Source organism: Parambassis ranga, chromosome 13, assembly GCF_900634625.1.
Source record: "Parambassis ranga chromosome 13, fParRan2.1, whole genome shotgun sequence".
Classification (NCBI taxonomy): domain Eukaryota; kingdom Metazoa; phylum Chordata; class Actinopteri; family Ambassidae; genus Parambassis; species Parambassis ranga.
Window position 1 is genome coordinate 5,501,884 of NC_041033.1, and position 27,315 is coordinate 5,529,198.

General features: G+C 40.2%; 3 protein-coding genes across 4 annotated transcripts; 1 reads left to right on the top strand and 2 right to left on the bottom strand.

Moving 5' to 3' along the window:
* Window positions 1-1,217: 1,217 nt before the first annotated feature.
* samsn1a (SAM domain, SH3 domain and nuclear localisation signals 1a) lies at window positions 1,218-5,619 on the bottom strand. 2 transcript variants are annotated; one of them, XM_028419194.1, is made up of 8 exons: window positions 5,443-5,619; window positions 4,665-4,739; window positions 4,396-4,524; window positions 3,919-4,036; window positions 3,680-3,837; window positions 3,379-3,591; window positions 3,153-3,300; window positions 1,218-1,921 (listed from the first exon to the last, which is right to left on the bottom strand). In XM_028419194.1, the coding sequence occupies exons 1-8, from the start codon at window positions 5,497-5,499 to the stop codon at window positions 1,767-1,769; spliced, it is 1,053 nt and encodes a 350-aa protein (XP_028274995.1). In that variant the 5' UTR covers window positions 5,500-5,619; the 3' UTR covers window positions 1,218-1,766. The 2 variants fall into 2 exon arrangements, with proteins under 2 accessions (XP_028274995.1, XP_028274996.1); XM_028419195.1 differs by having other exon boundaries at window positions 3,680-3,831; window positions 5,443-5,618.
* An 11,802-nt stretch (window positions 5,620-17,421) lies between these two features.
* On the bottom strand, window positions 17,422-21,007 carry LOC114444950 (P2X purinoceptor 5-like). Its single transcript, XM_028419856.1, has 12 exons — window positions 20,805-21,007; window positions 20,393-20,543; window positions 20,089-20,160; window positions 19,143-19,218; window positions 18,972-19,068; window positions 18,794-18,874; window positions 18,568-18,709; window positions 18,197-18,333; window positions 18,020-18,113; window positions 17,867-17,932; window positions 17,712-17,794; window positions 17,422-17,634 (listed from the first exon to the last, which is right to left on the bottom strand). The coding sequence occupies exons 1-12, from the start codon at window positions 20,939-20,941 to the stop codon at window positions 17,568-17,570; spliced, it is 1,203 nt and encodes a 400-aa protein (XP_028275657.1). The 5' UTR covers window positions 20,942-21,007; the 3' UTR covers window positions 17,422-17,567.
* Window positions 21,008-22,127: 1,120 nt separating this feature from the next.
* LOC114444871 (uncharacterized) lies at window positions 22,128-26,950 on the top strand. Its single transcript, XM_028419747.1, has 14 exons — window positions 22,128-22,152; window positions 22,500-22,565; window positions 22,782-22,893; window positions 23,737-24,087; window positions 24,224-24,316; window positions 24,417-24,470; window positions 24,585-24,641; window positions 24,908-24,928; window positions 25,249-25,377; window positions 25,465-25,509; window positions 25,588-25,644; window positions 25,724-25,756; window positions 25,848-25,909; window positions 25,940-26,950. Exons 3-13 carry the CDS (start codon window positions 22,833-22,835, stop codon window positions 25,904-25,906), a joined length of 960 nt encoding a protein of 319 aa, XP_028275548.1. The 5' UTR covers window positions 22,128-22,152; window positions 22,500-22,565; window positions 22,782-22,832; the 3' UTR covers window positions 25,907-25,909; window positions 25,940-26,950.
* Window positions 26,951-27,315: the final 365 nt, after the last annotated feature.

Here is a 27,315-nt window from a genome sequence, read left to right on the forward strand (position 1 = left end):
TGTTGCTTGTTTTATGTTTTATGTATGCACTAAATCACTAAGACAAATTCCTAGTAATGTGAAACCTCTTAACTTACATGGCAACAAGCACAATTCTGATTCTGATTCACGTGACATGACTGGGGTTAGGCATATATTTGGTTTTAACTCTTCAGAGAAAAAAACAGCACACGGAACAACAACAGAGGGAAGAAAGTCAAGCCATGTTGGTGTCACTCATACTTGGTTCAGTTGATTTCTGTAGCTCCTATGATGGGAGTTGTATTCACATGTGCTTTTCATTTAAATTGAGGCAACTGGACTCAAGGGTTTTGTTTTAAAGACTCTTCTTCAGTTCTACTGATGTTCTGGTTGGGAATCTTGTGTTTTTATGTGCTCGGGAGCTCAGAGGAACTTACATGACTAAGATCCCTTTTGTTGGTTAATGGTTAGTTAACATCCAGAAACTGATTAGTTACTGATTACTTACAAACAAATAAAGCCTCAGAATGTTTGACCTGACAGCAGTTACAGTTAAACATTTAACTTGTGAATGTCAGACCAATAAAAACTCTGTTATAGTGATGTTTTTGGTTTCGGTCAGCCACTTATATTAGAAACATAAAACACCTGAACAGGGGTGTAATGGAAGAAATCTGCCAGCAGTTCTCCATTTAACCAGCAGAGGAGCTGAAACCAATAATGCAGCCTATCCACACTCTGCCTGCTCATTTCTGGTTGTATTGAGTGGCCGAACGTGCCATCTACTTTAACTTTCCCCCCCATCTCCATGAATAGCAGCAACAACAACTTCCTCTTCAAACATGTTTACCTCCTCCTCCTCCTCCTCCTCCTCCTCCTTCTCCTCCTCCTCCTCCTCCTCCTTCCTTATAAAATCAAGAAAATCCATAACGTGCACCTGTTCGCAAATACTGCCCTGGATAATGTCTTGCCTCCCCAAGAGCGAGAAGAAAGTTCTTTGTTGTCGTGGAGTGTGGAAGAAGCTTAACTGTCAGCAGTAGTGCAGGGATTCATTCAGCATATAGTGGGTGATCTGAGCAGATTGGAGAGTTCCTCTTCAATGGCTGTTTCTATTGGCCAGCCCCAAGCCTTAAAGAATGCAGCCAGGTTCATCCCTTATGCCTTTTTTTCTACTTTTTAAAATAAAATAGTTTTCATATATCGGACTTGGTCCTGGTAGGTTGTTTTAATAAAACAACAAAAAAAAACAACCAAACTAATATTTGACTATATTGATTTAATTTTATTTACAAAAAGTCACAACAAATGAATGAACTTTTACATGATTGTCCACAGGCTCTCTCTCTCACACACGCACACACTTACACATTTATACAAGAGCACACAATAATCTATATATTATGGCGAAAACTCAGAAGAATCCAATAACGTACCTCCAGGTTGTCCACATTAACAGAACATGGATGTGATGAAAAGGTAAAAAATGACTCGGCTGTGATAAATAAAGGCTTTATACTGTATGCGGTAACAATGAAAGATAATGAATGCAATAAATACTCACATAAAACTAGATAGAATGTCACTTTTTAACTTCAAATCAAATAACCCTAAAGTTAGGCTACACCTATAATCCTGATAACATGACAAAGGAATAATGTTTGTCTCTTCCTCCTATACATATCTTACACCTTTTTAAAGCTTTTACATCAGGCAGGCATGTGGCATGGACATGACATCTTTGAAATATAAGAGACTCTTTTTTAAATGGGTGCCTTTTATCAAATGTCAAAGTATCCGTGAGCACTCTACGAATCCACCACCTTTGCGACCTGCTCTGTGTCCTCTTTGCTGTCTGAGCATTCAGATGGGATGAAGCAGCCAGAGTCTCTGGGACAGTCGCTGTCTTCTTCCTGTAGACTGTGGGAGGATTTGTGCTCCTGTGCCTGCCTGACATCATCACCTGCAGCAACAAACCACATGGAAATCAAACGTCATAATATTATCACAAATGTTCTGCTTCTAACCACATTAGAGACATCAAAAAGTGTGCCAGTGGAAATGAACCTATATTTAGACATGTGAGGCCAATATCGTTTTTAATAATAATTTGATGAGAAACAGCTCTGTGCGGTATTTTACTTTAAAGGTTGCAACGTTGATATGAAACTGACTGTGAGAGCAAATGACCCAAATACAAAATAATGATTTGCTGGTGTGACCAAACAAGCAGAAGCAGAAAACATGTCACTTTCTTTTTGATCATTTTATTTTCCACTGCAATAATATTTGACTATTGTTTCATTTACTCTCTCGCTGACCGAAGCGTCTAATCCTCATACCCAAAACCACTACCCTAATGGAGTTCAGCTTGATTAAATTACTACCGTCTCATGTGAGCCAACAAGCTTGGCAAGGTCACGCTGCAGCTTTTGCCATCTGTTTAGTTACACTATCACCCACCATAGAAAAAACCACACAATGACCTTTAATTTGCATTGTATGCACCTGCTTATTTTTCTGTTCAATAAAAAATGAACAGGATGATATCTCTGCTTTTCCCTCTTCATACTGGAAAGTAGTTTTGTTTTCATTTACTCTGTGGTGCTCTGTGATAATCAGCCCTCTGATTACAGGAACACCTTCTGCCCTCTTAAGCACTTTCTATCTGAGTAACAGGAAATCACTGATAAGCCTCTCGCAGGATGTAGTTCTGCTTCGTGTGGCACAAACACCTCAGCCTCTGTCTGCTATTTCAAAAATGATCTGATGTTTTGTATTTAATATAGGCTGTTTGGCTTGGCTTCTGTTGTTTTCTGCATAGCACTTGAGTCAGTAAGACTCTTTGTGAGTGTGCTACAGGATAAGTACTGCATTTAATTGCTACATGTTTGCTACTGCTCTTACTATGGAAGCAGTTTTGGTCTCTATAAGTTACCTTTTTATGGCAACTAAGGGGATTTTTTTTATAACTCATTTAAATTATACTCAACAGGCTGGAGCTTGAGGGACACAGACCTGTAGACAGTTGAACTCCCAGGTATGGGGTTTGTCCCCTTATGATGTCATAAAGGGCAACAAACCTGTAGACACACTCTTGTTCACTAATGGATTTTTAAAAGAAAGATTCTAATTGGATTTCCCCCTTTATGTTTTGTTAACAAGAGACACTGACTGCTCAGTGTGCTTCTCACCTTCAGTGTAGCGGTATTCTGCAGCAGTAAGTAGCCGCCGCCTGTGTTCAGGGTCTTTGACGTTCAGCTCTATCAGATGTTTCTCCTGCAGGTGCATCAGGCTCTCCACTGTCTCATAGCCGTTTAGCATCAAGGCAGAGGCGTACTCCTGAAACAACAACAGAGGTGTCTTTACCACCACCCACCATCCACCCTCTGTAACAATGTGAGGAAAAAACCTCCTCACCTCCAGATTCAATCGCTCCAGTAACTCCAGCAGCGTTTTAGGTCGAGGTTTTTTGCACAGTTTCTGTTGTCTGATCTTGGGAGGTTCTTCTTCCTCTTCTTTCTCCACTAAAACATCAACATAGATGAACTTGAAGTTTCCCACTTTGTTGTTTAGCATTCCTGTCCAGATACCCATTGGAGGCTTACTGATGATGTTGATAATGTCCCCAACCTAGAAAAAAAATCTGAATTTATTTATGTGCCTATTTTTTTAACTGTCTTTGTTACGGTTTACGTAGCTCTGAATAGGCTTTACTTACCTTGAGTTTGAGGGAGTCTGTGTCATACGGGCTGGGAACAAAATCTGTGTGGACGCGAGCTTTGCCGCAGAACTGTCCCTGGTAGGAGCCGTCCTCTTCCAGTCTCAGACTGTCTCTTTGACCAGAACCATTGGACTCACTGGTCACACCACCTGAGCCCACAACCGCAGCACAACATAGTATGAATACAACAGTTCTGATGCTAGTTGGTGTTCATCTATTGTGTATAAGATACTTACTAGAGGAGCTCTGTCCACTGTAAAGGCTCTCTAAGGAGTTGCTTGTTTTGCCGGTGTTCTTCTCTGTTGGAGCTCCAGTTTCTGTGTCGGCCTCTGGCTCTTTGTCAGTGTCATCGCCCTGAAAGAATAAAAAAAACATGCACTCTTTCAGGTGTGCACAGACTGTACAAAGTAAAAACAATAAACAGGTAAAATTGTAGGTTGTGAAAGTCTGACAGTCTGAAAAAGCACCTATCTCTGTATCTGTGTTACAGTAAACACACAAACACACTTTCTTCGGCCAACAACAGCGTCATATGTGAGGATGTGGTTTCATAAGAGATGAAAGATAAGATTCTTGAGAAACACAGGCTTGTACTAAGTCAGGCAGATGGTGCAGACTTTATGTGTAGCTGTGAATAGGGCTTTGATTGCAAAGGAAATGTTGAATTTCCAAATAAATGTGTGTGTGTGTGTGTGAGAGAGAGAGAGACTCACTGTCTCCTCGGACAAAGACTTGGCGTGTTTTTTGCCCATTTTTCTGCGCATGGTCAGTGAAATCGCCTTCATCTTCTTCCCGAGTCCAGCTGATTTGTTTGGGTCTGAACTTTCACATTCTTCTACAAGCTGTGAATAGAAAGATAGTTGGATTGAACTGTAATATTGGAAATAATAATCCTTGTATTTGTGTCCTTGTAAATGTATCTCTTGTGTCTACCAAGAGATTTTTTTAGTAAGCATTTGCTAATACTTAAACATGTACAAACCGTCGTTCCATTTTCCTCTGGTTTATGTGATGAGTTATGTCTGAGCCCCTCAAACCTGCCGAAGCTTGTGGAGCGCTGTGGGGAAGAAAAAGGAGGTGATATAGACTCAATGGCACTGCACTGATGTGACTATGTGCAGAATGGTTTAACAGCAGTAAGAATCACAAATGAAATGTCATCAAATTCTATCAAGAACATAAAATCAGTGCAAAATCAAAAAACAGCAGCAGAAAAATAAACATATTACCATGCAGGTGCAAACCTATAAATAAATGTCCTCACTACACCGGTGACCTGCACTCGTAGTTTGCGTCACTCTGACTCAATTTTAATTCTTTCTTCTCTTTTTTTTTCTAATTTTTCATAAAACTAAAAGTCATTATAATCTCTCCCAAACCCCCATCATCTCCACAGCAGAGCACCAAAATAATTATAGAAATGAGTAATCCTTGGAAATCCTGGTTAAATATGAGCTCAATACTCCTAGACAGCTCTGTAGACTGATTTAATGCAGCGGCGACTACTCTGAGTGAGAGGTTCACATTTTTAGTACATGGCCTTTAAAATACAGGACCATTTTAGTCCTCTTGATTTTGGTTTGTTATTCTTATTTGCCTGTTTTAGATTTTAAGAAACTGGAACATTTTTTTTCAGTGGCTACATCACGTTCAGCTACATCCCTCGTCCATTTTAGTGTCCAAAGTTGACAGCTTGGGACGAAATATCACATCTTGCCTTACTTGTTCCTACAGCGTATCTTTTTTGATATGTCACCTACCTTTGGTTTGCTGCTCTTTGCTTTGTCTGACACATTGGAAGCTGTCCTCTGTAACATTTTCTGCTGTTTTCAGGTCGCTCTTAGATCTTAGTCTTTTTCTTCCCACCCCCTACTCTCCTGACAGTGAAGTGTTAACTAACCAACACGGAGGCTGTCTGTCTGATGTGCTGGCTGAGCCACTTCCTTACAACACACAGGATGTGAGGCAATATGACATTGTGTGCCTTGTTGCAGTATTGCTTTCAAAAGGGGAAAAATACAAATGCTTAAGTGTGCATTTTGTGGCCCGCTCATCGAAACACACGGAAAACCACTTCCAGGAACAATTGCCATCAAATTTTATAACTGTGGTATTTATATTTGATAAGATCTGACACAAGCTGGATGAGCTTACATCATATCTGTTAGGTGTTGTTGCATTGATCCGCTCAGAGTCACTAAGTATAACTCAATCACATAACCACTGCTTTGAGTATTAGGTCATAATGTGATTATTTACCATGCCCATGATAACATTTTCATTATTTTCAGTAATAAAAAAAGGAAGAAAATGTTTAAAAAATGTTTCAATTTCTCCTTCAAGGAGCTATAGGGAAGTAGATGATGGTAAATGATGCTGGAGTAATTATTCTAATCCCTTCATTTCTTAATGTGGGGGAAGCACTTTTGAGGAAGTGCTGATGTATGTCAGAGGAACAGCTGAAAGTGGCAGCTCTGTTGTGTTGAAATACTTTCTGGTCGGAGTGCTGTCATTGTGGAGGTGAAGTTATTTTATTTATTTGCTGTTTCTTTTTGCTAATGATAACAGCCCAAATTCCTTAACTAACCACCTTCTTAAACTGTGCTGTGTGGCATGGGTGCTTTTCTGTCCCCACAGGATGCTGCGCCGCTGTCAGTAATCATTCTGTGTGACGTCGCCATGTGGGGGATTTACCACTCTGTTTACATTGCTGGTGGTTACATTCGCTCAATTGTAGAAAAGGGTATACAGACAAAACCAATCCTGCTGCTTGCAATCAGCCATAAACTCCTGTCAGTCCAGATTAAAGGTTCTGATCTATTACTTCAGAGGCTCCTGGCTCCCTGCAGAGGCAGTTGTTCATCTTAAGGGAAGATTTGATCAAGTCACCTTCTCTTTTTTTTTACACAATTGTTAGAGAAAGATTGTCAGCATTTTTAGTGGATATGCTTAATAAAAAAAAGAAGATAAAGAGGGACTTCTCTGACATATAACATCAGATTAGATATATTAGTGTTGTCAAAATATATAACAAAGTCAAAGATCACACCACAACTAATGTGCGTTTCCTTTTGTCTATCATGTGGTCATAGGAAGCTGTTGCATTATTACAGAGGCTGTATGAAGAAAGAGTCTCAAACTCTACACCATCTCCAGCTGCAGTTATCAGAGGCTTATGCCCTGTTAAATGACTTTCTATCTCTAAGAATCAATGACACTACAGACCTATAGGGATTTTGTAATCTGTATATGGGATCGTTCCGTTCATCTTAGATGATTTTCTCCCAAGTCATGTTAAGCTTTAATTGCTTTGTGTAGCACATGGTGCGCACTGCACGTGCTTACTGGGTATCAGTGAGGGTCTAATGCTTTGAGCGATGTCAAATGCACGCAAAGGCATTGCCCTCTAAGGTCACTCTATGAGCTATTGTGTGGTATTACCAGCGCGCAACCACTAAACATGAGCACAATGCACAGTCCTCAGTCTGTGTAAAAAAAAATAAAATATATATATATATAATGTACTAATTTCAGCAGTCAACTGTTTATCCATTATATTACTTAACAGCTGTGTCACTGTTAGAAAAAAATGCCTATGATCTGCTTGTATAAACTGCAGAGTGGACTGGATTTTTTTTCTTCCATGCAGTCATGTTGGAAACTCCTCACAGCCAGTATAGGCGGGTGGAATAATCCATCAAGATTTATTGGCAAAAGAAAATATGGGTGTTTATTCATCCTCACACTTATTGTGTATGATGCAATATAGCATTACCAGTGCATTCTGAAACCATGTATGTAGTCAATGAACAACAATAAAGATGCTGAGACAGGACAAGACAGGATGCTGAGCTGGAGGAGGTAGGATGTGTGGTCGCTATTAGTTTTTCACTTGACTTTCATTTTCAGTCACTGTCGGGTTACCTTACGTGTTAGGCCATAAAGCTACTTGGTTAGGTTTGGGAAAATGTGACTCTTTGTTTAGTCATAATAGCCACTATTTGTTTAATACGTGAAACAGCCTTAACACACTAACCAAAAAGGACAGAGAAAGATTCATCATAGGTAGCTGCAGTAATCTTGGAAAATGGCATATGTGACCCATATAGATCAGTAACATGTCTTTCTACTCTTGCTGTGCCCCAGCCTAGCCTACAGGGCCAGTAAACCTAAAGCAACTAAATATCCTTATCCATCATGCAATAGGATCAAGAAAGCTTCTGACAAGCTCATTTTCTGCAGCATGACTCCAACCCCAATATACAGCTATCAAGAATAGATAAAATCCACATTTGAAAATACATTTCATCAGCATAAACTTACATTTGGTTCTGACAGATCCACATCAGTGATAGATCTCGGCACCTTTGGGGGAATCTGGGGTTTGCAGTCTCGTTTCAAGCTTTCTTCCCGGGACAGCGCCTGCTGCTGCCTTCCTTCCCACTCCTTCCCGTTTGACGTGGTGAAGTCATGGGAATATACGCGGTATTCTGTGAGCGGCCTGCGGCAGGTGTGCTGGATATTATTCCCCCATGCAGGACTGGTGTCACCTGGGTTACTCCAGCGCTGGTGGTGGGTGGGGGTTGCTCCACCAGGTAGACTGATCATGTCTATGGTTTGGCCTGGGGTTGTGTTTTCCTGTGCGGGAAGTGTGGAGCATTTGCCCAGGTAGGGCCTCCTGTCTGACCTGTACGGCACATCCAGATAGTGAGGTCCAATGGGCGGGCTCATCGTGCCTGATGGGGAGTGCACTGAGAGAGAAGATAGAATGAAATAATATAAATGAAAAGTCACATTTGACTGGATACCTTAGCCTCTAACACCTATTGCAAGAATATCAATACACTCTACTTTGCATCTGAATGGTTTTGTTGGATGAGGGATATGATCTGTGTGAACAAACAGATTGTTGCAGGATCTATAGTCTGCACACCTGTGCTCACACACTTATTTTTTAAGGCAGAAGTATGACATATGGAAATTCGTCATAGCAAAAAGGTCATGAACTGGAGTTACCACATGCCTGTGAAATCTGCATACCAAGCAGGCTCAAATCCTTATTTCAATCGGGTCAGCGAGTCATGCTTAAAAAGAATTCAGAAAGAACAGTTGTAGGGAGACAGCATGCTTTTACTGTGGGAAGCTGTGTTACCTGTGGATGTGTGACTTTTCCTAGACCCTTCCTTCCCACTCTTCCCACCAGGTTTCTTTCCATTTTTTTGGCTTCTTTTGACAGCAGGTTTTGACTCTGTTGACACTCCATTAATATGGACACCCTGAAAAGACACAAAACATATAATAAACCTTCAAAATATCACACTGGGTGGATGGATGGATGGATAGGTAGGTAGGGAGGTAGGTAGGTAGGTAGAAAACATGACACTACTGATCCCGCACTGGCAGACCGTACTTTGTTTGCTTCTCACTATGATGGGTATTAGTAAGACTGGGCATTGGATGACCTGGCATGAGGCCTCTAAACCATCCAACTACAAACACATTCACAGAGTCCTCCACTTGTTTTCACATCTCTGCCATGTGGCCCAGAGATTACACAGTGAGAGAGGAGCACCCCTATTTGGACCATCTGTACTGTATTAAAACCCAATCAGCATTTGCGTTAAAAGATTGTGCCATTTAGGCCAACAGAGGCTCTCTGGATGTTACAAGCAGGTGGCAGCTTGGACGCTGAAATGGCCTGGTGTGCCATGTGACCATGAGCCTGCACTTCCAAATACAATCACAGCAACAGGTTTGATGAATGCAGCTGAAACTCCGGGTTGGCACAGCTTTTTCACTCTGTGATAGTGCTCTATTCATTTCTGCTGCTTGTGCCCCCACCTTTGATATAACAATAGTTTTGGCAGCCTTACATGATTTAAAAATGTAGATTAAGGTAATAAGTGAAAGAAGCTGAAGAGAACTTTGTTGTCTAACCTGGTTAGCAGGTGGTTTCTCCTTTTTCTTTGTGCCAGAATGATGTGCTCCTTTTGCTCCCTTGGTTTCTGTTTTGTGCTTAGTCTTCCGTATTTCTATGAGAACACAAGTTCATACATCTCTAGGTTAGTGACACAACAGAAAGAAAATAGAAATCTTTAGAATAAATTTGAACTGTTATGTATCTGGAGTAGAAGTCTCCCGATATTACAAATAAATGTTTCTATACAGTTTAGATGAGCTTAACCCATTTATTTCCTATTTACCTTCATTGTGATTGTTGGTGAGGTGGACTAAATCTTCTCGGCTCTTGGCAGGCTGCCAGACTGCAGCATTACCGCCGGGGTTATCTGCCGTATGGGGACAAAAAACATTGGTGAATTGAAGCCATAAAAACAAATCGAGTCAGGCTGCCTGATAGGTTACTGCAGGCTAGTAATAATTTAGCATAGATTTCCTGAGGAGGTAAATACAGGCGACTGGGGACCCAAACATAGAATCTGTGTCTTAGTGTCATGAATATCTTGAATATCTTTAAATCAAAATGATCTGTACTCACCTAGTGCTTCATTATCTGATGCCGATTTAGATACGTGTGTTCTATAAGTAAAATGAACAAAAATACATCAGATACACTTTTATATATATATGTTTAACATGTCATTATTGTGCAGATACATTAAATGTTAAAGCATCATGCGTTCTTTCTATTATTTTTTCCAAAGTAATGCCAGGGGAGTAAAGGTGTTGAAGCAACTGGGACTTTGAATCCTCTTAGTCCAACTAGCCCAAAGCCTTAATCTGCCTTCTGCTGGACCAACAGTCTGCAGGGACCTACTTCAAAAAAACATTCTGTACAAATCAGGCAAAATAATAAAGCTTTTGTTTCCCATTGTGTCTAATGGGCTGCCCTCTTCTTAAGTGTCTTTGTGTCATTGTATCAACCAGAGAATGAAAGATAAAGATGAGGAGGGGAGGGGGCAGCTGAAGAGCCTGTCAGCCCTGCTGGAGGAAGGATTTACAGTATTAACCCTTAGTGAAAATAAACAGGGGCCCTTTCAAGCCATATTATTGCTCTATGGGAAAGCGCTTTCACTACCCTTGCATCTTTTTTTTTTAGCTCTGGTTTGCACGCACATCCACAAAAGAAACAGAAGGCAAGGCACAGAGTAGATGAACACAAGCCTGGCGTCCAGGCAGGATTACCTGGTATGTTTTTAATGCAATTTGATTGCATGTCTGCAGCAGAATGATATGAGTGATATAGGAGCAAGTAAAAACATTGTAGTACTGTGCATCTGGGGCATTTTTAGATGATAGGCTCACCTTCTTTTCTTTTTATTAGAGCTGGTACCCTGCATGTGAGGCATGTCCTGATGGAAAACAGAGCATTCAGATTGAGAGGCAAAAAAATAATTATACCTTCTGCCACATTCATTTTGGTAAATCACCAACAGTCACATGCATAGATTTGCTGGAACATTCAATTTATAAGCCTGAGTTAAACATTTGGAAAGCTGTCAGCTGGCACAGTTTGTCATTTTATAATCAGCTGCAGTCTGGTTTGCATCCTCAGAGAAGTAACCCCATACAATGTGGTCATGGTTGTTCACATGGTTGAATGGATGTGTGCCACTCACCATGGATATTGATCTTCCAGAGCCTCGCCACTTTGTTGTGTTGTCATCCAACAGCACCGCGGGGCTGCATGAGCGGCTGCAGGTGCGGCTGCAGGTGCGGCTGGATGAGCGGCTGGGAATGGGCTGCTGCGGGGCGTCACTGGAGCTCTGCACTGCCTCATAAAGGCTGTCCATAGACCCCTCCTGATACCAAACAGAGGACGAGTTGGAAATTTAGTTTATGAATGGATTTCATCTAATATGTCGGATTAAGTCTACACTTTCAGACCACAGACTACTAAGGCTTGTAGGAAAGGATTGAATTTCCTCAGAGCAGATTTCAGCCTGGATTATAATTTGTTTGACATGCTCACATTCCTTCTAGGAATGCATAACCAATTTCTCTTTGCAGCTTGTGCCTGTGTGGTGACATCTTATCTTTATCTTTGTCAGCAACATTTCTATTAATGGTTGGTTCTATTAAAGTGTTTGTATATATATAGTATAAAACACTATACAGTCCTCCTTTACAAGCTTGAACTCTTTCAACACGTTTTCTCTTTTGCTGTAGTTTCTCTTGTACGTGTGATAGGGAGTAGCATCGACTGACCACAGTTCAAGTTCCTGTAAGATGTCAGTTAATCATCCTGATTATTGTTCAGCATCCCCAACATCTGTCCAAAGTCTGTGTACATCCTTGGTGCCCACGTGTAGACTGCAGCATCTCAGAGACCACGTGTGTGTGGTCTTAACTCACTTAATAAATACTTTTTGTGTTTTGCCTATTTAGCCTCTGCGCCCATGAAGACATTACCTTAGGTAGAAAAAAGACCCAGTACAGCTCTGTAATTTTTCTACCTTGAAGAACACAGATGAGGTATAAAGAGGGAAGAAGCAACGATTTTGAAAACAATGACAACTCAGATTTAATACTGCAGAAATACAAACTCTGATGATCAAACTGTCTACAAAGAAACATTTGCATGTGTCTTCAGACTCATGTTTAGCTTATAGAAGCACAGTGAGGCTAAACACTATGTATATCCTCTGCACTTTCCCACCACTTATGTTTACAACCTGTGGTGTATGCCCTGTGGCCAACCACACCTTCACACTTGTTCCCTCATCTGTTCATACACAGCTTGTTTCGTACATACAGAGTAAGTAAAGTCTTACCAGTGAGAAGCAGAAAAGGTTCATGTTGGCTGAGAGGTATCCTGTCCGCTCGGGTGCGTCAGATGGAGCCAGTGGCTGAGAGACACAACAGCTCAGTGTGAGCCCAGCCAGGTCGCCTGCTGTCTTCTCAGATTAATACCACAGTGAAATCCCTCCACTAATCCAATAGATGGACCACCATCACTCTGCCAGGCTAAAGCAGAACTCATTGACAACAAGCCCACCATTGGCCGAGCAGTAGACTACGTCTTTGTTTTGAATCTTTTTTTATCTTTTGGGGGAAGCATTGTCCACCTGTTCATCCTTAACCTATTATCCTTTATTTAGTTAAGTCCGTTTTAGAAACCGCTGCCTGAAGAGAAACATCAAATTAAAAGTGCAAACAGAAAAAGGCAAAATAAACAACTTAAGCTCTGTAGAGATGCCAGGGAAATGTGTAAACAAAATAAAAAAGACCACCAAATCAAAACTGTAAATAGGAGATTAAATAAAAGCTTTTTAAAAATCTCAGCTGCAGTGACAGACACCAAATGCTCAGTCTGTCATAGTTGCATTAAGTGAACTCTTCAGTGAATTTGCCAAGAGTTTTTTTTGTTAAATGAAAAAAGAATGACAGGTTGAGTGTGAGATTAGCTTGGTCCTCCCAGAATGGAAGGGTTAAAAGACCCAAATAATAACTAAATGTCCCTTTTATTTGATTAAGAGTAATGAATCACTATGACAAATTGACCAGTTATTGAGCAAGCCGAATTTTATTTACCAGTTAATGTCAATCAATCAATCAATTAATTTATATGTAAAAGTTTGACACTGTAGCTACTTGAATAAATATGCTCACATAAACTGACGGCATGACAACCTTTGAAAGCATGTGAGCATATAGTGCACACGAGCTCTCACATTCTCAGCCACAGCCTCCTTCCTGTGTGGGCAGCACGTGTAGTGGCTTTCATGCAAACAGGTCTCTGTACAGCTACTGTTTGTCTTCTGAAATCACCAGGATTTCTGTACATAATGACAAATGGTCCTCCGTAGCTTTAGTGTGGGCTGAGGCATTGGGCTCAGGTGTTTTATTGCAGTAATACACATGTATAGCAGTACATGTGTATTAACACATGAAGTGTGGAAGTGGTGCTTTATTAATCCACCAATCATTCACCTCTGATGTCTGAGCTGCCCTAATGTAGAGAAGAAACAGCTGGACAGATTAACATGTATGACCTACATTTTCTGACATGACAGATAGTATTTTGTTTGATATAGTGCTATTGTGTTATTGTGTGTGTGTGTGTCTCTTTAGTTCATATAGCTTAGACACATGTCGTGATTGAACGCCTCTCTTTTACCTAAGCAACTTCATAATGATTTTAATTGTGAATCTATGAACAAACCAAGTTATTACTTTCCCACCTTGCTATGATTACAGAGTGTCTTTACCATTGCCCTCCTCATACTATAGATTCTTTTATATCAGCTGTTAATCTTGTGCTGGTCTGTATTCAGCCTGTATGAAACATGTTCCAGTGTTTTGTTCCAGGTGCTGTATGCACCTGATGGTAAAGGGTGTGACACAGCAAAAAGCATAGGTGTGAACAAAGGAGAGCAGATCAAGGCTATTTCAACACTAATACATGTTACTTTTACTTTTGTTTTTAAACTAAATGATATTCTCAGTGCACGCTAACACTCTTAAAGTGTTTATTAGAGGATGACACTGCTGCTGGACATTGAAAATGTTGCAGTACACAGATAATAAAACAGTTTTGTTATCCACGTGTGCATTAATCACTGTTATTTCAGGCTGATGTATTTATTTTCTGGCAGTATGGGTTCACATGATAGGAGCAGGGAGGTGTACTCAATATGGCTGTGAGCCATGAGAGATGTAAAAGTAGAGGTTTGAACACAAACAGAATAGAATCTGTGCTCCAGTTCATTTTTGAGAAAACTACCTGCCGTAAGAAAGACACAAATACTCTGATATATTGATGTATACAGGAACGCTAGACAGATTATAAATATGTTTGCTGATATATATATACAAGCCTATACTGTTTTTGAAGCTGTGCTCCAGTAACATGTGTGACAGACTATACTGTAAAAATAACCACAAAAAACTTTTAGATTTTTACTTTTTAATGAGTTTAAAACAGGTGACTTTCCATACAGCAGTCACAGACAGTGACCCACATAGCAATAGACTGTTGCAGTGACCCACTATAAGTAATATCAGGAAGGGATTAAGTGTGTGTTTGCCCAGCTTGCAGGATCTGTTCATTAGAAAAAAAATGGTGGTGCATGGTTACAGCCAGACGTAGTAGAACGAGGCAGTGATATGCTGAATCAGATCAACAATTATCATTCAAATTGAGTAGATTTCAGTAAATTATTAAGACAGTATTACAACAAATTCAGGTGTGATTAGTGAAAGGAAAAGGGGGAACTCTGGGCCGGCACATGCTCAGCACAGGTTCTCCTGGCAGCAGGTTGTGAAAAAGTCTTGTGCGCAGAAATCCTCACAAGACCGAGAAATTCTGTCACCTGTCGAGAAAAAAACATAAATAATAATAAGTAATAAATACAGCGGCTTATCCATTTGTACGCATAAACATAAGAAAAGAAGGAAGGATGTGAATGCTGCAGTACCACATACCATGCTTGCTTGTTTTGCAGTACTGAGCCGTTTCTGAGCACAGAGTCACCGTCTTACAGATGGTGTCATTCTCATTTTCACAGGTGTAGCACATAAGTGTGAGCACTGTCCGGGAGACACAAGACACTCAAAATGACTCACAAATAAAAATGATTTAGAGGTATAATGTCCTCTTTCATAACAAGAGATTGTTAACAGGTTTTAAAAGCATGTTGTCAATCATTAACATTACTATAAAGTAAATATCGTCTCACCTTGAGTGCTGCACAGCAGCAGACACAGCAGTGTAAGCAGCAGGACCTTCATGTTGAGTGATGGTATGAGGATAAACCTCCTGCTCTGACGCTTTTATACTGGCACAACACATTCCAAACTACTCGCATATTTCCAGTCATGTGCTGTGTTTTCTTATAACTCTATTGTCTCGGAAGACAAAATGAAACCTAGACGAACAAAGACTTAAAAACACACGGTGTTGTGTTACAGACTGCTGAAGAACTAGCCAAAGTTGCATTTATCCCTTTTCAGTTGAGATTAGATTTGAGCCAGATATTAATTTCAGATGGTATCAGGGATACCATCTTAAGGTTTTTGCAGGACATTCCTCATTCCGATATAGAAACCAAGCTGATTTTGGCCTAATCAGAGAGATATCTCTGAGACTGGTCTACTTTTGTTGCATTTCTGGTCGACTTACTGTGAAACTGGATCTTTCATTGAGCTACAGTTTGAAAAGAATTTCCAAGCCTCTCTATGAAAATATCATTCTTTTTAATTATTCCCCACAGTAGAGCTGGAGACAAGTTTCAGGGACAGACCTGAGAGGTTTTATCAATAAGTTTAAACAGTGCTGAATGAGGCTAACACATGTAGGAGGTGGAAAATTTCAAAGGCTCTGGAAAGGAAACTAGTGAGATGTGTAGACCAACTGCCAGGACACTATGATTTAGATGAGTCTGGTCTTGAGATGTCAGAGAGGACAGTCACTAGAGTCCTGCAGAGAAATGAACTGCCAAGCTGCAGACTAAGAAAAACTCCAAGCCAGACCGAGGTATGCTGGGAAGAACCTGGAGACAGATCACATATACTGGAAGTGTGTCATTTGTCATTACTAGAGCTTGTGGTCACAGAGATGTTGCCTTCATTTGAAAAAAAAGACAGAAGAAGTGTATAACACAAAGAACACAGGTTGCCACAGTCAAACACGGTGGTGGCACAGTGGTGTTAGCACATCTGTGAGTTTGGACTGTGCTACAGCAGTGGTTTTAGCTTCAGCTCAAGTGTGCGGTGGAGGAGGAAGTATTCACATTTATTACTTTAGGAAAGTACATCTAAATAAAGGTTTGAATTTGAGCACAGGTCTTATTCAGCTTCAATGAAGCATGTTCCAATGTGTTGTTTCAGGCAACAGGTCCGGCCGGTTAGGTAATGCCTGACAGTAAAAGGTGTGACAGAACAAAGGCAAAGCTGTGAACAATAGCTTCATGCCTCAATCAGAGAGGTGCAAATAAAGGTTACATCCAGAGTTTAGTTTCACTTTTGTATTAAAAAAAATAAACATGTTTTCTGATGAACTGGTGACCCATCCACGGTGTACCCCACCTCTCACCCAAAGCTAGCTGGGATAGGCTCCAGCCCCCTGTGACCCTGCACCAGTGGGTTAATAGAACATGAATGGATGGATGTAAAATAAATATGTCTGTTTTGTTATGTGTGAATATCTGGTATCTTTGAGCGTGAGAAGCAGGGCCTTTGTGTTGGTATGTGCTCTGGCGCACCTCATTCCACATGTATGTTTAGTGAGCAGTGAATCAAAAATGTTTTCGCTATGGATCAATTGATTGTTTGGTTTTTAAAAATGTCTGAATACAGTGAGAATTGCACATTCCAGTCCTGTAAACAATAATCTGAATTTCTCTCACCTTATTAACCCACTCATCATTTTCATTAAAGTGAATAATAACTTCTATGTGAAGGCTGGTTTGTTCATTTTGTTTTTTTACCAACTTTGTTCATATTAAATATGATCATGAACAGCAAGTCCTGTCACGTCTGACTGTAAAATATAGAGGATTTAAGTGTAAAGCTGTTCTTTAGTGCCACCTCCTGCCAAAAATGCGGACGTGCATGACTAGAACTTGAAGTGCCTAGAACAAGAACTGGAAGAGCTCTTCCACAGAAATATTTTCACACACAGGCAGCATTGATGGCTAAAAACATATAGATAAATGCACAATGATTCCATTTACTGACAATGAAAATTTAAAATGAATTTTATTTAATAGGAGAGGAGCCAACTTTCCATAAATTAAAAAATAATTAAAAAATAATTAAAAAACAAATAGAGCTCAAGCTTTACAAAGGTTGCATGCATGCAAGAATAATAGAATAGAAAGATAGTGGCACTATACTACTATTTCTCATCTTAAAATAATATATATTTATAGTGTCAGTGTGACCAACAAGCCCATGTTACACTGATGAAACCAAAGAAAATGGATCAACACGTCAGGTCGTCCTTTTCCAAGGTAGCCATGTTGGTGTCTTCAGATGCTGCTTTTTTTGTTCTGTAGAACAGAGACAGATTTTGAAGTCAGATGTAAACCACATCGAAAAAGAAAAAGACAAATAAAACTGATCATACTCTAATCCCTCAAACTTCCTGTGCCTGTAGTCATCACTCTTCTTTATCAGGTAGAGAAGGACCATGTCACAAAAGAAGGCTCCCTGTGGAAGAAGGGTTTATTCCGTTTTTTTTAAAGCTATGCTTTATTTTTTTAACAAATTATTGACACTCACAGCCCCCATTAAAGCCAGTCCTGAACCAATGTTGATGGCCGTTGGGATGATGCTGAACTTTCCAGCCTATGAAGAACAGCAGGCACACAAAAAATGTTAGCAACAATATGTTTTTATCAAATGTCTAGCATTCGCCCTGTGAAAGTTCCTCACCTTTCCATGCACCATGATGTTAAATCGCACGCCATAGACTTTAAATAGAGATCTATAACTCTCACCAGCAGCGTTTTTAAAATATCGAGTGTGTCTGTTGGAAAGAAAAAGGAAAACATGGAGGTCACGGAGAACATAAAGTAATGGCAACCTGTATTACATGGTCTGCAGTGTCACCTGAAGTTAAATCCTGTTGCGATGGCCTTGTCTGAGACACTGATGTCTAGGCGAGTGAAGTGATACCGTGGATGGCAGTGAGAGTAGCCTTTGTCCAGGTCACAGTCCCACTCTATCGTTACGCCAATGGAGCCACCCTGTAAAACAATACATACATGTTTCACTATTATTATTATTTATTATTATTATTCTTTTCACTGCCATCTAATTTAAATATATTGATTTTCATGCTGTCTGTGTTGCTATGGAAACCTAATTAATAAAAAAAAAAAACAAAGGATAAATAAATGGTTACTGGAACTGGATTGTGTTTGCAGCTGAACATGTGTCACACAGTAGACTGATGTGCAGTTAGAGAGTGTAATACTAACAAAGGTAGCCATGTCCTGGAAGTTGTGACCAGCTCGCCTTGTGATATCGCCCAGACGAAAGATGGGGCAGTAGGGGAGACGCTGCTCATCATACTGGCATTGCTTCAGATAGGACTCATCAGTTGTCTCGCGGATGTTGGACCTCCGAGTAGTGCAGAGTGTACATGTACACATGAGTGTGCACAGATACAGGAAGAGGTGATGCTTAATGTTGAAGAGGACTTACTTTGAAAAATTGAACTTGGAAAAATGGATGAAATTCTTTATGTAGATGGTGAAGTTTTCTGCATTCTTCAAAAGAGGATGCCTGTTGAATTTGTTTGCATTAATGATGGTGACCATGTTAGGAATAAAAACATTCATTAACTTCACATTCTCTCGGGTCTGACTCCATTTCTCCTTACTGCGGTTTGAATTTTCTTTCAATAGGACACCAGCCATAGATTTCGCAGGTTCCAGTTGAGTTTTCATCTCTTAATAAACATCGACCACTCATCACTCCTGAAGGGGAAAATCATCAATATTCTGATCAATTCATCAGTTCAAAGGAGGATGACAGATGGACAGTCTTTTACCATGACCAGCTACAACCAACTTTCCCTCTTCACAGTCCTCATCGCCTCTGCAGAGGCCATCCAGCACCTTAGAGCTCTGACAACAAAGGGAAGAATCACTTTTCATATCATACTGGCACTTCACAAAAATCATATATGGAAACAGCACATTCACTCAAAAATGAAGGGGTCTGTTTGTGTTTCTCCAATTCAAAGGCTCCAGGGGTTGTTTAAAGGGTGTAAAAACAGATCCTGGTTGTGATGATGTGCTCAAGTGTGGACACCGCACTAAATGGAAGCCAGAATGTATACATGAGCGGCAAGCTATTCTTCTCGGCAGACTGCAGTGAGCCAGGCTACCAGCACAGTTTACATTCCTTGGGCCCACTGGAAATTTGAAATGGTCACCAGTGTAAGTAATACAAGTACACACACTCATAAGGAGATGACAGTGAGACACGTCTTTTGTTATGACTTTACACTAAAAAGATTTTAGTGTCTACCGGGAAGTTACAGATCAGCCATAGTCTGGCACAACTGTATAATAATGTTCCTCATATATTGTATTTTAAATACAAAAAACTATGAAAGTACCCTGGCTGGTTTTAACAGCTTGCAGACGTTCGGTGGTCAAACAGTGGAGGTAAACAAAGCAGCTCAACAGTTTACACCTGAAAACCCAGCAGCAAAAAGTCATAATGTCTAAACAGCCCCCAGCTCAGTCACGTCACAAATGTCTCGGACACCTCACAAAAATAATCATGACACACTCTTTGTCTCAACATTGTCTGAGTAGTGTGACGTGAGCTGTTTCAAAGATGCATTGGAAACATTTCCTAACCCATATCACACTGATGAACCAGCTGATAGTGTCTGTGCAGTTGTTATAAGTCCCACTGCTCTCAACACGGAATAAAAAGTAAAGTTGTCTCATAACATGCGGTGGGTTAAATGAAGCCACTCTCACCTCGGCACAGTATCCCAGCTTCTGGTTCGGCGTCTCTAAGAAGTTGGTAATTATAAACAGAACAGCTTCACCCTATAGAGAAAACACTGTCAATTAGTCTTTGTATCAACATCCTGTCATGGTGGCGCCACCACCACCACCTGACACTGCTCCTGCAGGCTGAACAGACCCTAAATCAACTTTTCTTGCCTCATCAGCCAGCACTGATCCTACTTTATGCTTTAAGCTAATACATGTTTTAAGAATGTTTAAGCCAATACTTTGTGAATCCACTGTGCTGTTGATACAGTATAAGTGCTCTCACCTGTGGTGGGATGACATAGTCCTCAGGACCCCACACCAGCGGCCCAGATTCAGTGCTGTTAGTCACTGAGACCCCCTTTACTTTAGTTATAACAGAACTCTGGACGGCCTCATCTGTCTCCTGGTAACCTTTCTTCTTTATGAAAACCCAGCTGATATGAAGCCAGAAGTAAAAAAATCACAGACTTGCATTTGTTTGTGTATTATGTTTTTCTCTGACATCGACACAAGATTAGGTGTTTAGCAGTCTTTGGACAACTATCAATTATGTTTTATGTTATATATATATATGTTTATTTATTTATTTAAAAAAATTACCCACAGGCAGTTTCCAACCTGACAAATGATATATTAATATGAGGAACAGTCTCTTAGTTGTGTTCCTAGTCTCGTATAGTATAGAATGTACTTACCCTATTAAGTAACCGATGATGGATAACTGAATGAGTCTATACAAAACACCAACTCTCTTGTTTTTTGCTACAATGTATTTTTCCGTTTTGTAGTCAAATAAAGTCAAGAAACGTCCTTTCCACAAGCTCCCGGCCATCGTGAAGTTGCCTGTGGATGAAGTCAGGGCACAGTGAGTATAGGGCCGTGGTCCACACACAGGGGAAAGTTTTAGCAACGCCTCTCACTGTAAACAGCCTGCAGGAGTCAAAGAAACTCTCCCCACCACTCAGTCGCTGCTCATCATCAACACCCCCCCCTAACCAGTGTCAACCAAAGACACTCACACACAGCAGGACTGGTACTTAGCAACAACAAGCATAAGAGAATATAAACACTGCTCAAATGTGATGATTTAACTTAAGTCAAGAGAGTTCACATCTCAGCACATTTGCAAATACAAACGTCTAATTATCTGTGACAGTGCATATATTACATAATGGTGATATACACTAAGGTGGCACAATCAAAAAATATCACAGCTTTCATACAACAGAATAGTTTTGAATAGAATAAATGATTAAACAGGGATATACAGGCAAGATAGAATGAAATGAAATTATAATTCACAAATGTAGCTCTTAGCATAAATTCAATCAGGAAGACTCTGTTTCCCATCATTCTCTATTTATCCCTATCTGCTCCCTAATCTCTCTCCCTCTATCCCTCACTCCACTGCTCCCCCTCACTTCCGCTCTCTTAGTCCTGCTCCTGACCAATCACAGCGTAGCACGAAATTTAAAAGTCTCCATCTCCTCTCCAGCTTTCTTCTGATCGAACCCGGCAACCCTCCCACCAGGTCCACGTCAGATCAGACCTCCTACCTCCTGCCCTCCAGCTCACCACCACCACCAGGTCTAGACCCCGGGGGGATCTTCTGATCCAGCGGCCTCTCCTCTTGCGTTTTCCCCCCCTTTTCAGATGTGGTCTTCATAGCGGGGTCTAGGACACCAATGCACATTCAAACTTTGTACTTAATCTTTGTACTTAAACTTCTCATTCAGTTCGCCGAGTCTCTCATGATTGAAATGTACTGAAGACAGACAGCTCTCATGGTGTGAGCTGAGCTTAGTTAGTTGTACCTCAGTGGTAAAGCTCTTAACCACAATAACCATGAGACGGTTCTATGTTTTACAGATATATGCCTGGAAATGGAGAAATGAACACGTTCATCCGCCCACGTGGCTCCTCACACTGAACAAAGGGCACAAGACCCCTGCATATGACTCACAGTGTAGACATCAGAGAAACTCCTGTCTTCTATTCTTGTTAGACCACTATACAGAGAAGGCGTGAGTACAAGCGGTGAAAGTAAGCCAAAGTACAGTAATGTATATAATATATGTATATAATATATAATGTATATAATATATTTAATATATTTAATAGTTACTATGTTTTTCTTGAGGTGTATTTTGTGCAAACCTGGGTTTAAAGCAGGAGCCACTTTAAAGCCTGTCAGGGTCTATCTTTTTAGGCGATCTTGTGGTTTGTTGGTGTGTGTTGCTAAACTGTTACCACAAAACAACACACAGTAAGCAAACAACCAGACCAAGCTCAGATATTATGTAAAAATATATTTTTTTTTGTTGTTGTTTAATTAGCACGCTGTGGTTGGGGATCAATGGTTATATGGACTTTTCTTGTTTCTTTGCAAGGCCACCCAACACGGGAAACAACAGCAAGATGCAACAGGAAGTGGTCGGGGTACATATACTCTGCAGGTGCTTTTATTCCCATGCTCAGCATGTAAAATGTAATACATTGATTTATTTTATTGTAATGCCAAGCATGATCACAGTTCAGTTTGAGAAAGAAAACTGCTGTGTTAAATATCTGGCAGAGGGCAGTGAGGAAGTGACAGACGGAAAAGCATTTCCTTAAAGAACTAACTGAGCTCAGATGGTCTTGTGGTTTTTTTTTTATTCCGTGGTGCTAAGCTAGCACAGATCACCCTGCTGCTGCTGCTCACACTTTACCAGACCGTGACAATGACTACTCACAAGTGGATTTTCCTCTTGGCCCTGAGCTTCAGATTTGTGTCGTCAAATGGTAAGTCCACAAGTCCAGCAGACTAATCATGATTTTTATTATTATGTATATGTTTATTATTCTGTCATATAATGTAAACTAACTGGGCTTGATATTTGAATTTATACTTGTACAAATGAGAGAACATAGACGGGTTGATTATAAGTGTTAGGACTCAGAAGAGCTGGATCTCTGAATAGACCTTCAAAGAGCCCTAAAGCTCCTGAAACATGGAGGCTGAAACCTACAGCACACAGGAACCAGCTGATTCCTTGTACAATCCTGGAAGACTGCTAACTGGACATGTACTGCTTTATAAAAAAATATATTAGTATTAGAAATATGACACTGTCAAGACACAAAGGCATGTGAAAGGGCTGGAACATGAACTGCCATCATGCGACAAATGGACCATGACATAATGTTCATTTTTTTATCATTTTATTTATTTTATAAAACTTTCCAGGCTTTTTAAAAATGATATATACTCCTTTACAATTCTTCCTGCACAATTAAAAAAAAATTAAAATAAATACTATAATGTGTGCTGTTTTATCATCATGAATTTTATTTTTTATAGAATTAGAACAGTTTTTATTGCGTTTATACACATAACTAACTAGGTTGTTGTCTTCAGCATTTCTCAAGCAACAAAGCGATCATTGGATTATATAAATAAACTGGGAAGTGAGGAAGAGTACACTTTAAAACAATAATAAAGATATTTTTTCATATTTAGAACACTGAACATTCTGATGAAATTCATGATGATAAACACTTAGAAATAAATCAAAAAAAGAAAGAGGAGCTGACTGCTGGTATGAGGTGTGTGACCTAAACTTGTGTTTCTCTCTTCCCATTAAGATGAGCCATTATATGGAGACTTTTGTGGCTCTTATGACGACCTTTTCTGTGAAGTCCATGTCCTCGTGGCTCCACTTGGCTCCTCTGTGTTCCTGCCATGCATCTTTAAAAGAAGTAACATAAGCTGGGTGACATGGACCTATGAAAATCCTCAACAGGAACTGGTGCGCCTCTCCTCTGAAGGCCGTATTACTTTCCAGGACCCCAGATATGGCAGAGTCAAAGCCTTCCCCAACCAGGCCTCAGTGGAGAACTACACCATCCGCATCGATGAGCTTGAAAACTCTGACCTGGGGTGTTACCGCTGCCAGCCAGATGTCTGTTTTTCTGTGCAGCTACCTGCTGAGAAAGGTAGGTGCAGCTACATGTAGCTTTTCCTCTGCAGGGTCACAGACCTCAACAAAGGAAAAAGACATCAGAGAGGACATGACAGTGAGCTTCTGTTTCCTGGTAGTGTGTCTTTGTGAAACCACATCTTATTGTACAGGTGGAGGTCTGATGCTACTGATTATCATCAGTATTGGTCTGTCTGCTCTTATTCTGCTGGTTGTTGGTGTCTACTTCTGCGTGAAGTGCATTGGTGAGTCCTTCCTGGCACTCTTAGTATTTACTGGTCAATTTTTATTGATGGAATGATGGACCGATCGGTCTTTAAACACACGTATTTGTTTACATTTCAGTATGCCGCAACAAAACAGGGGACACTGCAAGCATTGCAGTCATTGCAGGTACAGGTAAGCAATAAATCAATGACATGTAAAAGTTTAAAAGTAATTATGTATGTGGCTGTTTTAATGATCTTGGAGATATCAATGTCATGATGTTTTCACTGAGGTTTTCTGTTGCAGGTCCCAGTGCTCCACCAGTGCAAATAGTGGCGGTGACAGCACATCCACCTCAGAGAGGTAATTAAGATTAATATTTACTTTAATAATCCCCACAGGAAAATTAAGTTGTAGTAGCACTGACCATATCAACAAACAATAAATACAATATATAGAGGGAAAAACTCTTATATACACATACACACACATAGCAGCAGACAAATGAACATAAATACACATATCATAATTACAGTTCACTTATTCAATCAAGTCATTTCTATGAAGTAGTTTTGCTTTATTTTAATAGCCTATATTTGACTTTACATCTGTTTTTCCTTTTCCTGCAGGACAAGACAATCAGGTTTATGGTGCGTTCACACATCTCATCTCCTTTGTCTTTAAATAACATCTGTAAATTCAGCCTGCTTGGTCAGCCATCCTACATTATATCCTACACCAAGAATCCGTCTGGTCTTTGTGGATTTGAGTTGGATTTTGTGTGTGTGTGGGGGTGGGTGGGGGGGGGGGGTCAGTTCTAACAGACACAGAATAAGTTTGGAATAGTAAATCTTGAATGCTCCTTTATTCACCAAGACAATATTTGCAGATTGAATTGGTATGGTGGGCCAGTCTAAATTTCACCTCGTGTTGTATTGAGAAGAAAATGAATCTTTTTTTTTTGCTGTAGAAAATGACGACCAGGGACCATCCAACGCCTCCAGGCCTCAGAGCAGCGGCAGCGGCCTGTATCCTAACTTGAACCAATTTACCTTTGAAAGGGTGGAAAGTCAGAGAACGAGGCAGAGATTTCATATAGGTGATTGATAACAATCAATATCAGTAATATATTAACAGTGATAGTGTGTGGAGTGTGGAGTAAACCTGCCTTCTCTCATCAATTTAGAGCTCTTCAGCAGATTACGGCAAGCGAGTGCTCGACATTTCTATGGTAACACATGGCTGCTCTTTATTAGCATGCATGATCTTGTTTTGAAATGTTTATTTTATCTTCTTTTTTTGTGCACAGTCAATCAAAGTGAACTCAACAAACAACAACCCATGTCAAAGCAGAATCAGCACACAGGTAATTTTATTCTTTTTTTTTTGCCTTAAACCTTATCTGTGCATCAAAACATGTTATTTACTTGTTTTTTGATTTACAGCAGGATTGGAGAGACGAAAGAAAACCAACGAAAGTGAGTGCTAACTTAACCCGTGACCATGTTAGCCATGACATAATACAGCGCACTGATCTGCTCTCCCACCTTTCCACTGTTTCCTTCTCAGACTTTGAATACAAAAACCCGATTTACAACAGTAGCACAGAGCAGCTCCACCGTACCTAAAGAAGGGAAAACATTTATTGTAAAGCTCCTCTGACAGAGACAGCTATTGATTATGCATTTTACTGTTTGACCATTTAAATACTCAACATGCAAGAATCTGAAACATATTGTTAACAGTGACACCTGTGGCTGTTCAGAGAACTGCAGCCAGCGTCCTGATGCTGTGTTGAAAATGTTAGTTTATGTTCCCAGCTGTTTTGTTATTATTTTTTTCACTGTAATCTTGTGATATGTTTTATATGTAATGTACATGATGGCAATTTAGCCAACTTTCATCAACTTAGCTGCACTGCATTGATCTGTTTTAGTTTCTTTGTAATGTCAGCTACATTCAGTCATTATTCACCTACAGCAGAAACCACACAGTCACCTTTACAGCAGAAGGCCCAGACCACACATGTGGCCGTGGAGCTGATGTACATGTAATTTAAAAACAAATGCCACAGGAAACAACACTTTAGAGGAAGATGCGGTCATGTACGCATCACATTTTGTTTCTACCTGCAGTTATAGTTCATTTTCACTTGCGATAGTCACGTTTGTAGTTAAACTGCAAGTGCGAACCAAGTGTTCAAACTGCCTGCAGAGGTGTAGAAAGCATCTCATGATTAATGTTTAAAACAATGTTTTCAAAAATATATTTAATCTTCAGGCAAAACTTTCCCATCTGTCTTTACCGTCTCACCCCTAACACTCGGAAAAGTCCCATCCTCAACAACGCATTTGTCATGTACTATACGACCACAGATGGGCAGCGGTTACGCACACAGCAGTCATTTCAGAGGCCTGAAATGATCCAGCCTCATGCTGAACTGAACGGTTAGATTAGAGGTCAAGGGTTAAGAGTTTTATTTAAGCAGATTTCTTTACAAAAAACCTTCTTCGCATAGTATTGTAGGAAACTATTAAAGTTTTACTCATCACATACTGTGATGGTGTCAATTTTTCAACACCTTCATTTATTCAAATTGTAACAGGACCCTCAAAGGTAATGTGTGCTTTGATGTACATTTCTGTATCTACTGTCTGTACACTCATATGTGGCTGCTGCACAATAAAGTTTGAATTGACATAATTTAGACGTGTCTTTTTCGTAAGGCAGAATGGCCGTGTGTTGAAGTTGATATGGGTCAAAGCTATGAGAGAAGGTGTATGTTAGAAATTAGAGACATAAACACGTGCGCCACAGTGATTTAGTGACTTTGTGAGGTGTGGCTGCAGCTGCACTAATCAGACCAAACCAGAATCAGCTGCACCCCCCCTTGTCACAGATTTGGCAACCTGCAACATGAAGACCTGCACTGCAGTCTTTATTTTGATGGCTTTTGTTTGTGTGCAGCTGCTTCACCTGACAGGTGAAGCCCATTCTGCAACATTTTACAGCACCAAGAACAACAATAGGTTGATTT

Coding starts and splice junctions, on each gene's coding strand:
- LOC114444871 (XM_028419747.1), top strand. CDS start 22,833: ATGACTACTCACAAGTGGATTTTCCTCTTGGCCCTGAGCTTCAGATTT. Junction 24,929..25,248: donor ACAAGACAATCAGGTTTATG/GTGCGTTCACAC, acceptor TTTTTGCTGTAG/AAAATGACGACCAGGGACCA. Junction 25,510..25,587: donor GAGTGCTCGACATTTCTATG/GTAACACATGGC, acceptor TTTTGTGCACAG/TCAATCAAAGTGAACTCAAC.
- LOC114444950 (XM_028419856.1), bottom strand. CDS start 20,941: ATGGCCGGGAGCTTGTGGAAAGGACGTTTCTTGACTTTATTTGACTAC. Junction 19,069..19,142: donor GTTGGTTGTAGCTGGTCATG/GTAAAAGACTGT, acceptor TTTCCCCTTCAG/GAGTGATGAGTGGTCGATGT. Junction 18,334..18,567: donor TCCAGGACATGGCTACCTTT/GTTAGTATTACA, acceptor ATTGTTTTACAG/GGTGGCTCCATTGGCGTAAC.
- samsn1a (XM_028419194.1), bottom strand. CDS start 5,499: ATGTTACAGAGGACAGCTTCCAATGTGTCAGACAAAGCAAAGAGCAGC. Junction 4,740..5,442: donor CAAAGAGCAGCAAACCAAAG/GTAGGTGACATA, acceptor TCTTCCCCACAG/CGCTCCACAAGCTTCGGCAG. Junction 3,838..3,918: donor CAGTGGACAGAGCTCCTCTA/GTAAGTATCTTA, acceptor CTGCGGTTGTGG/GCTCAGGTGGTGTGACCAGT.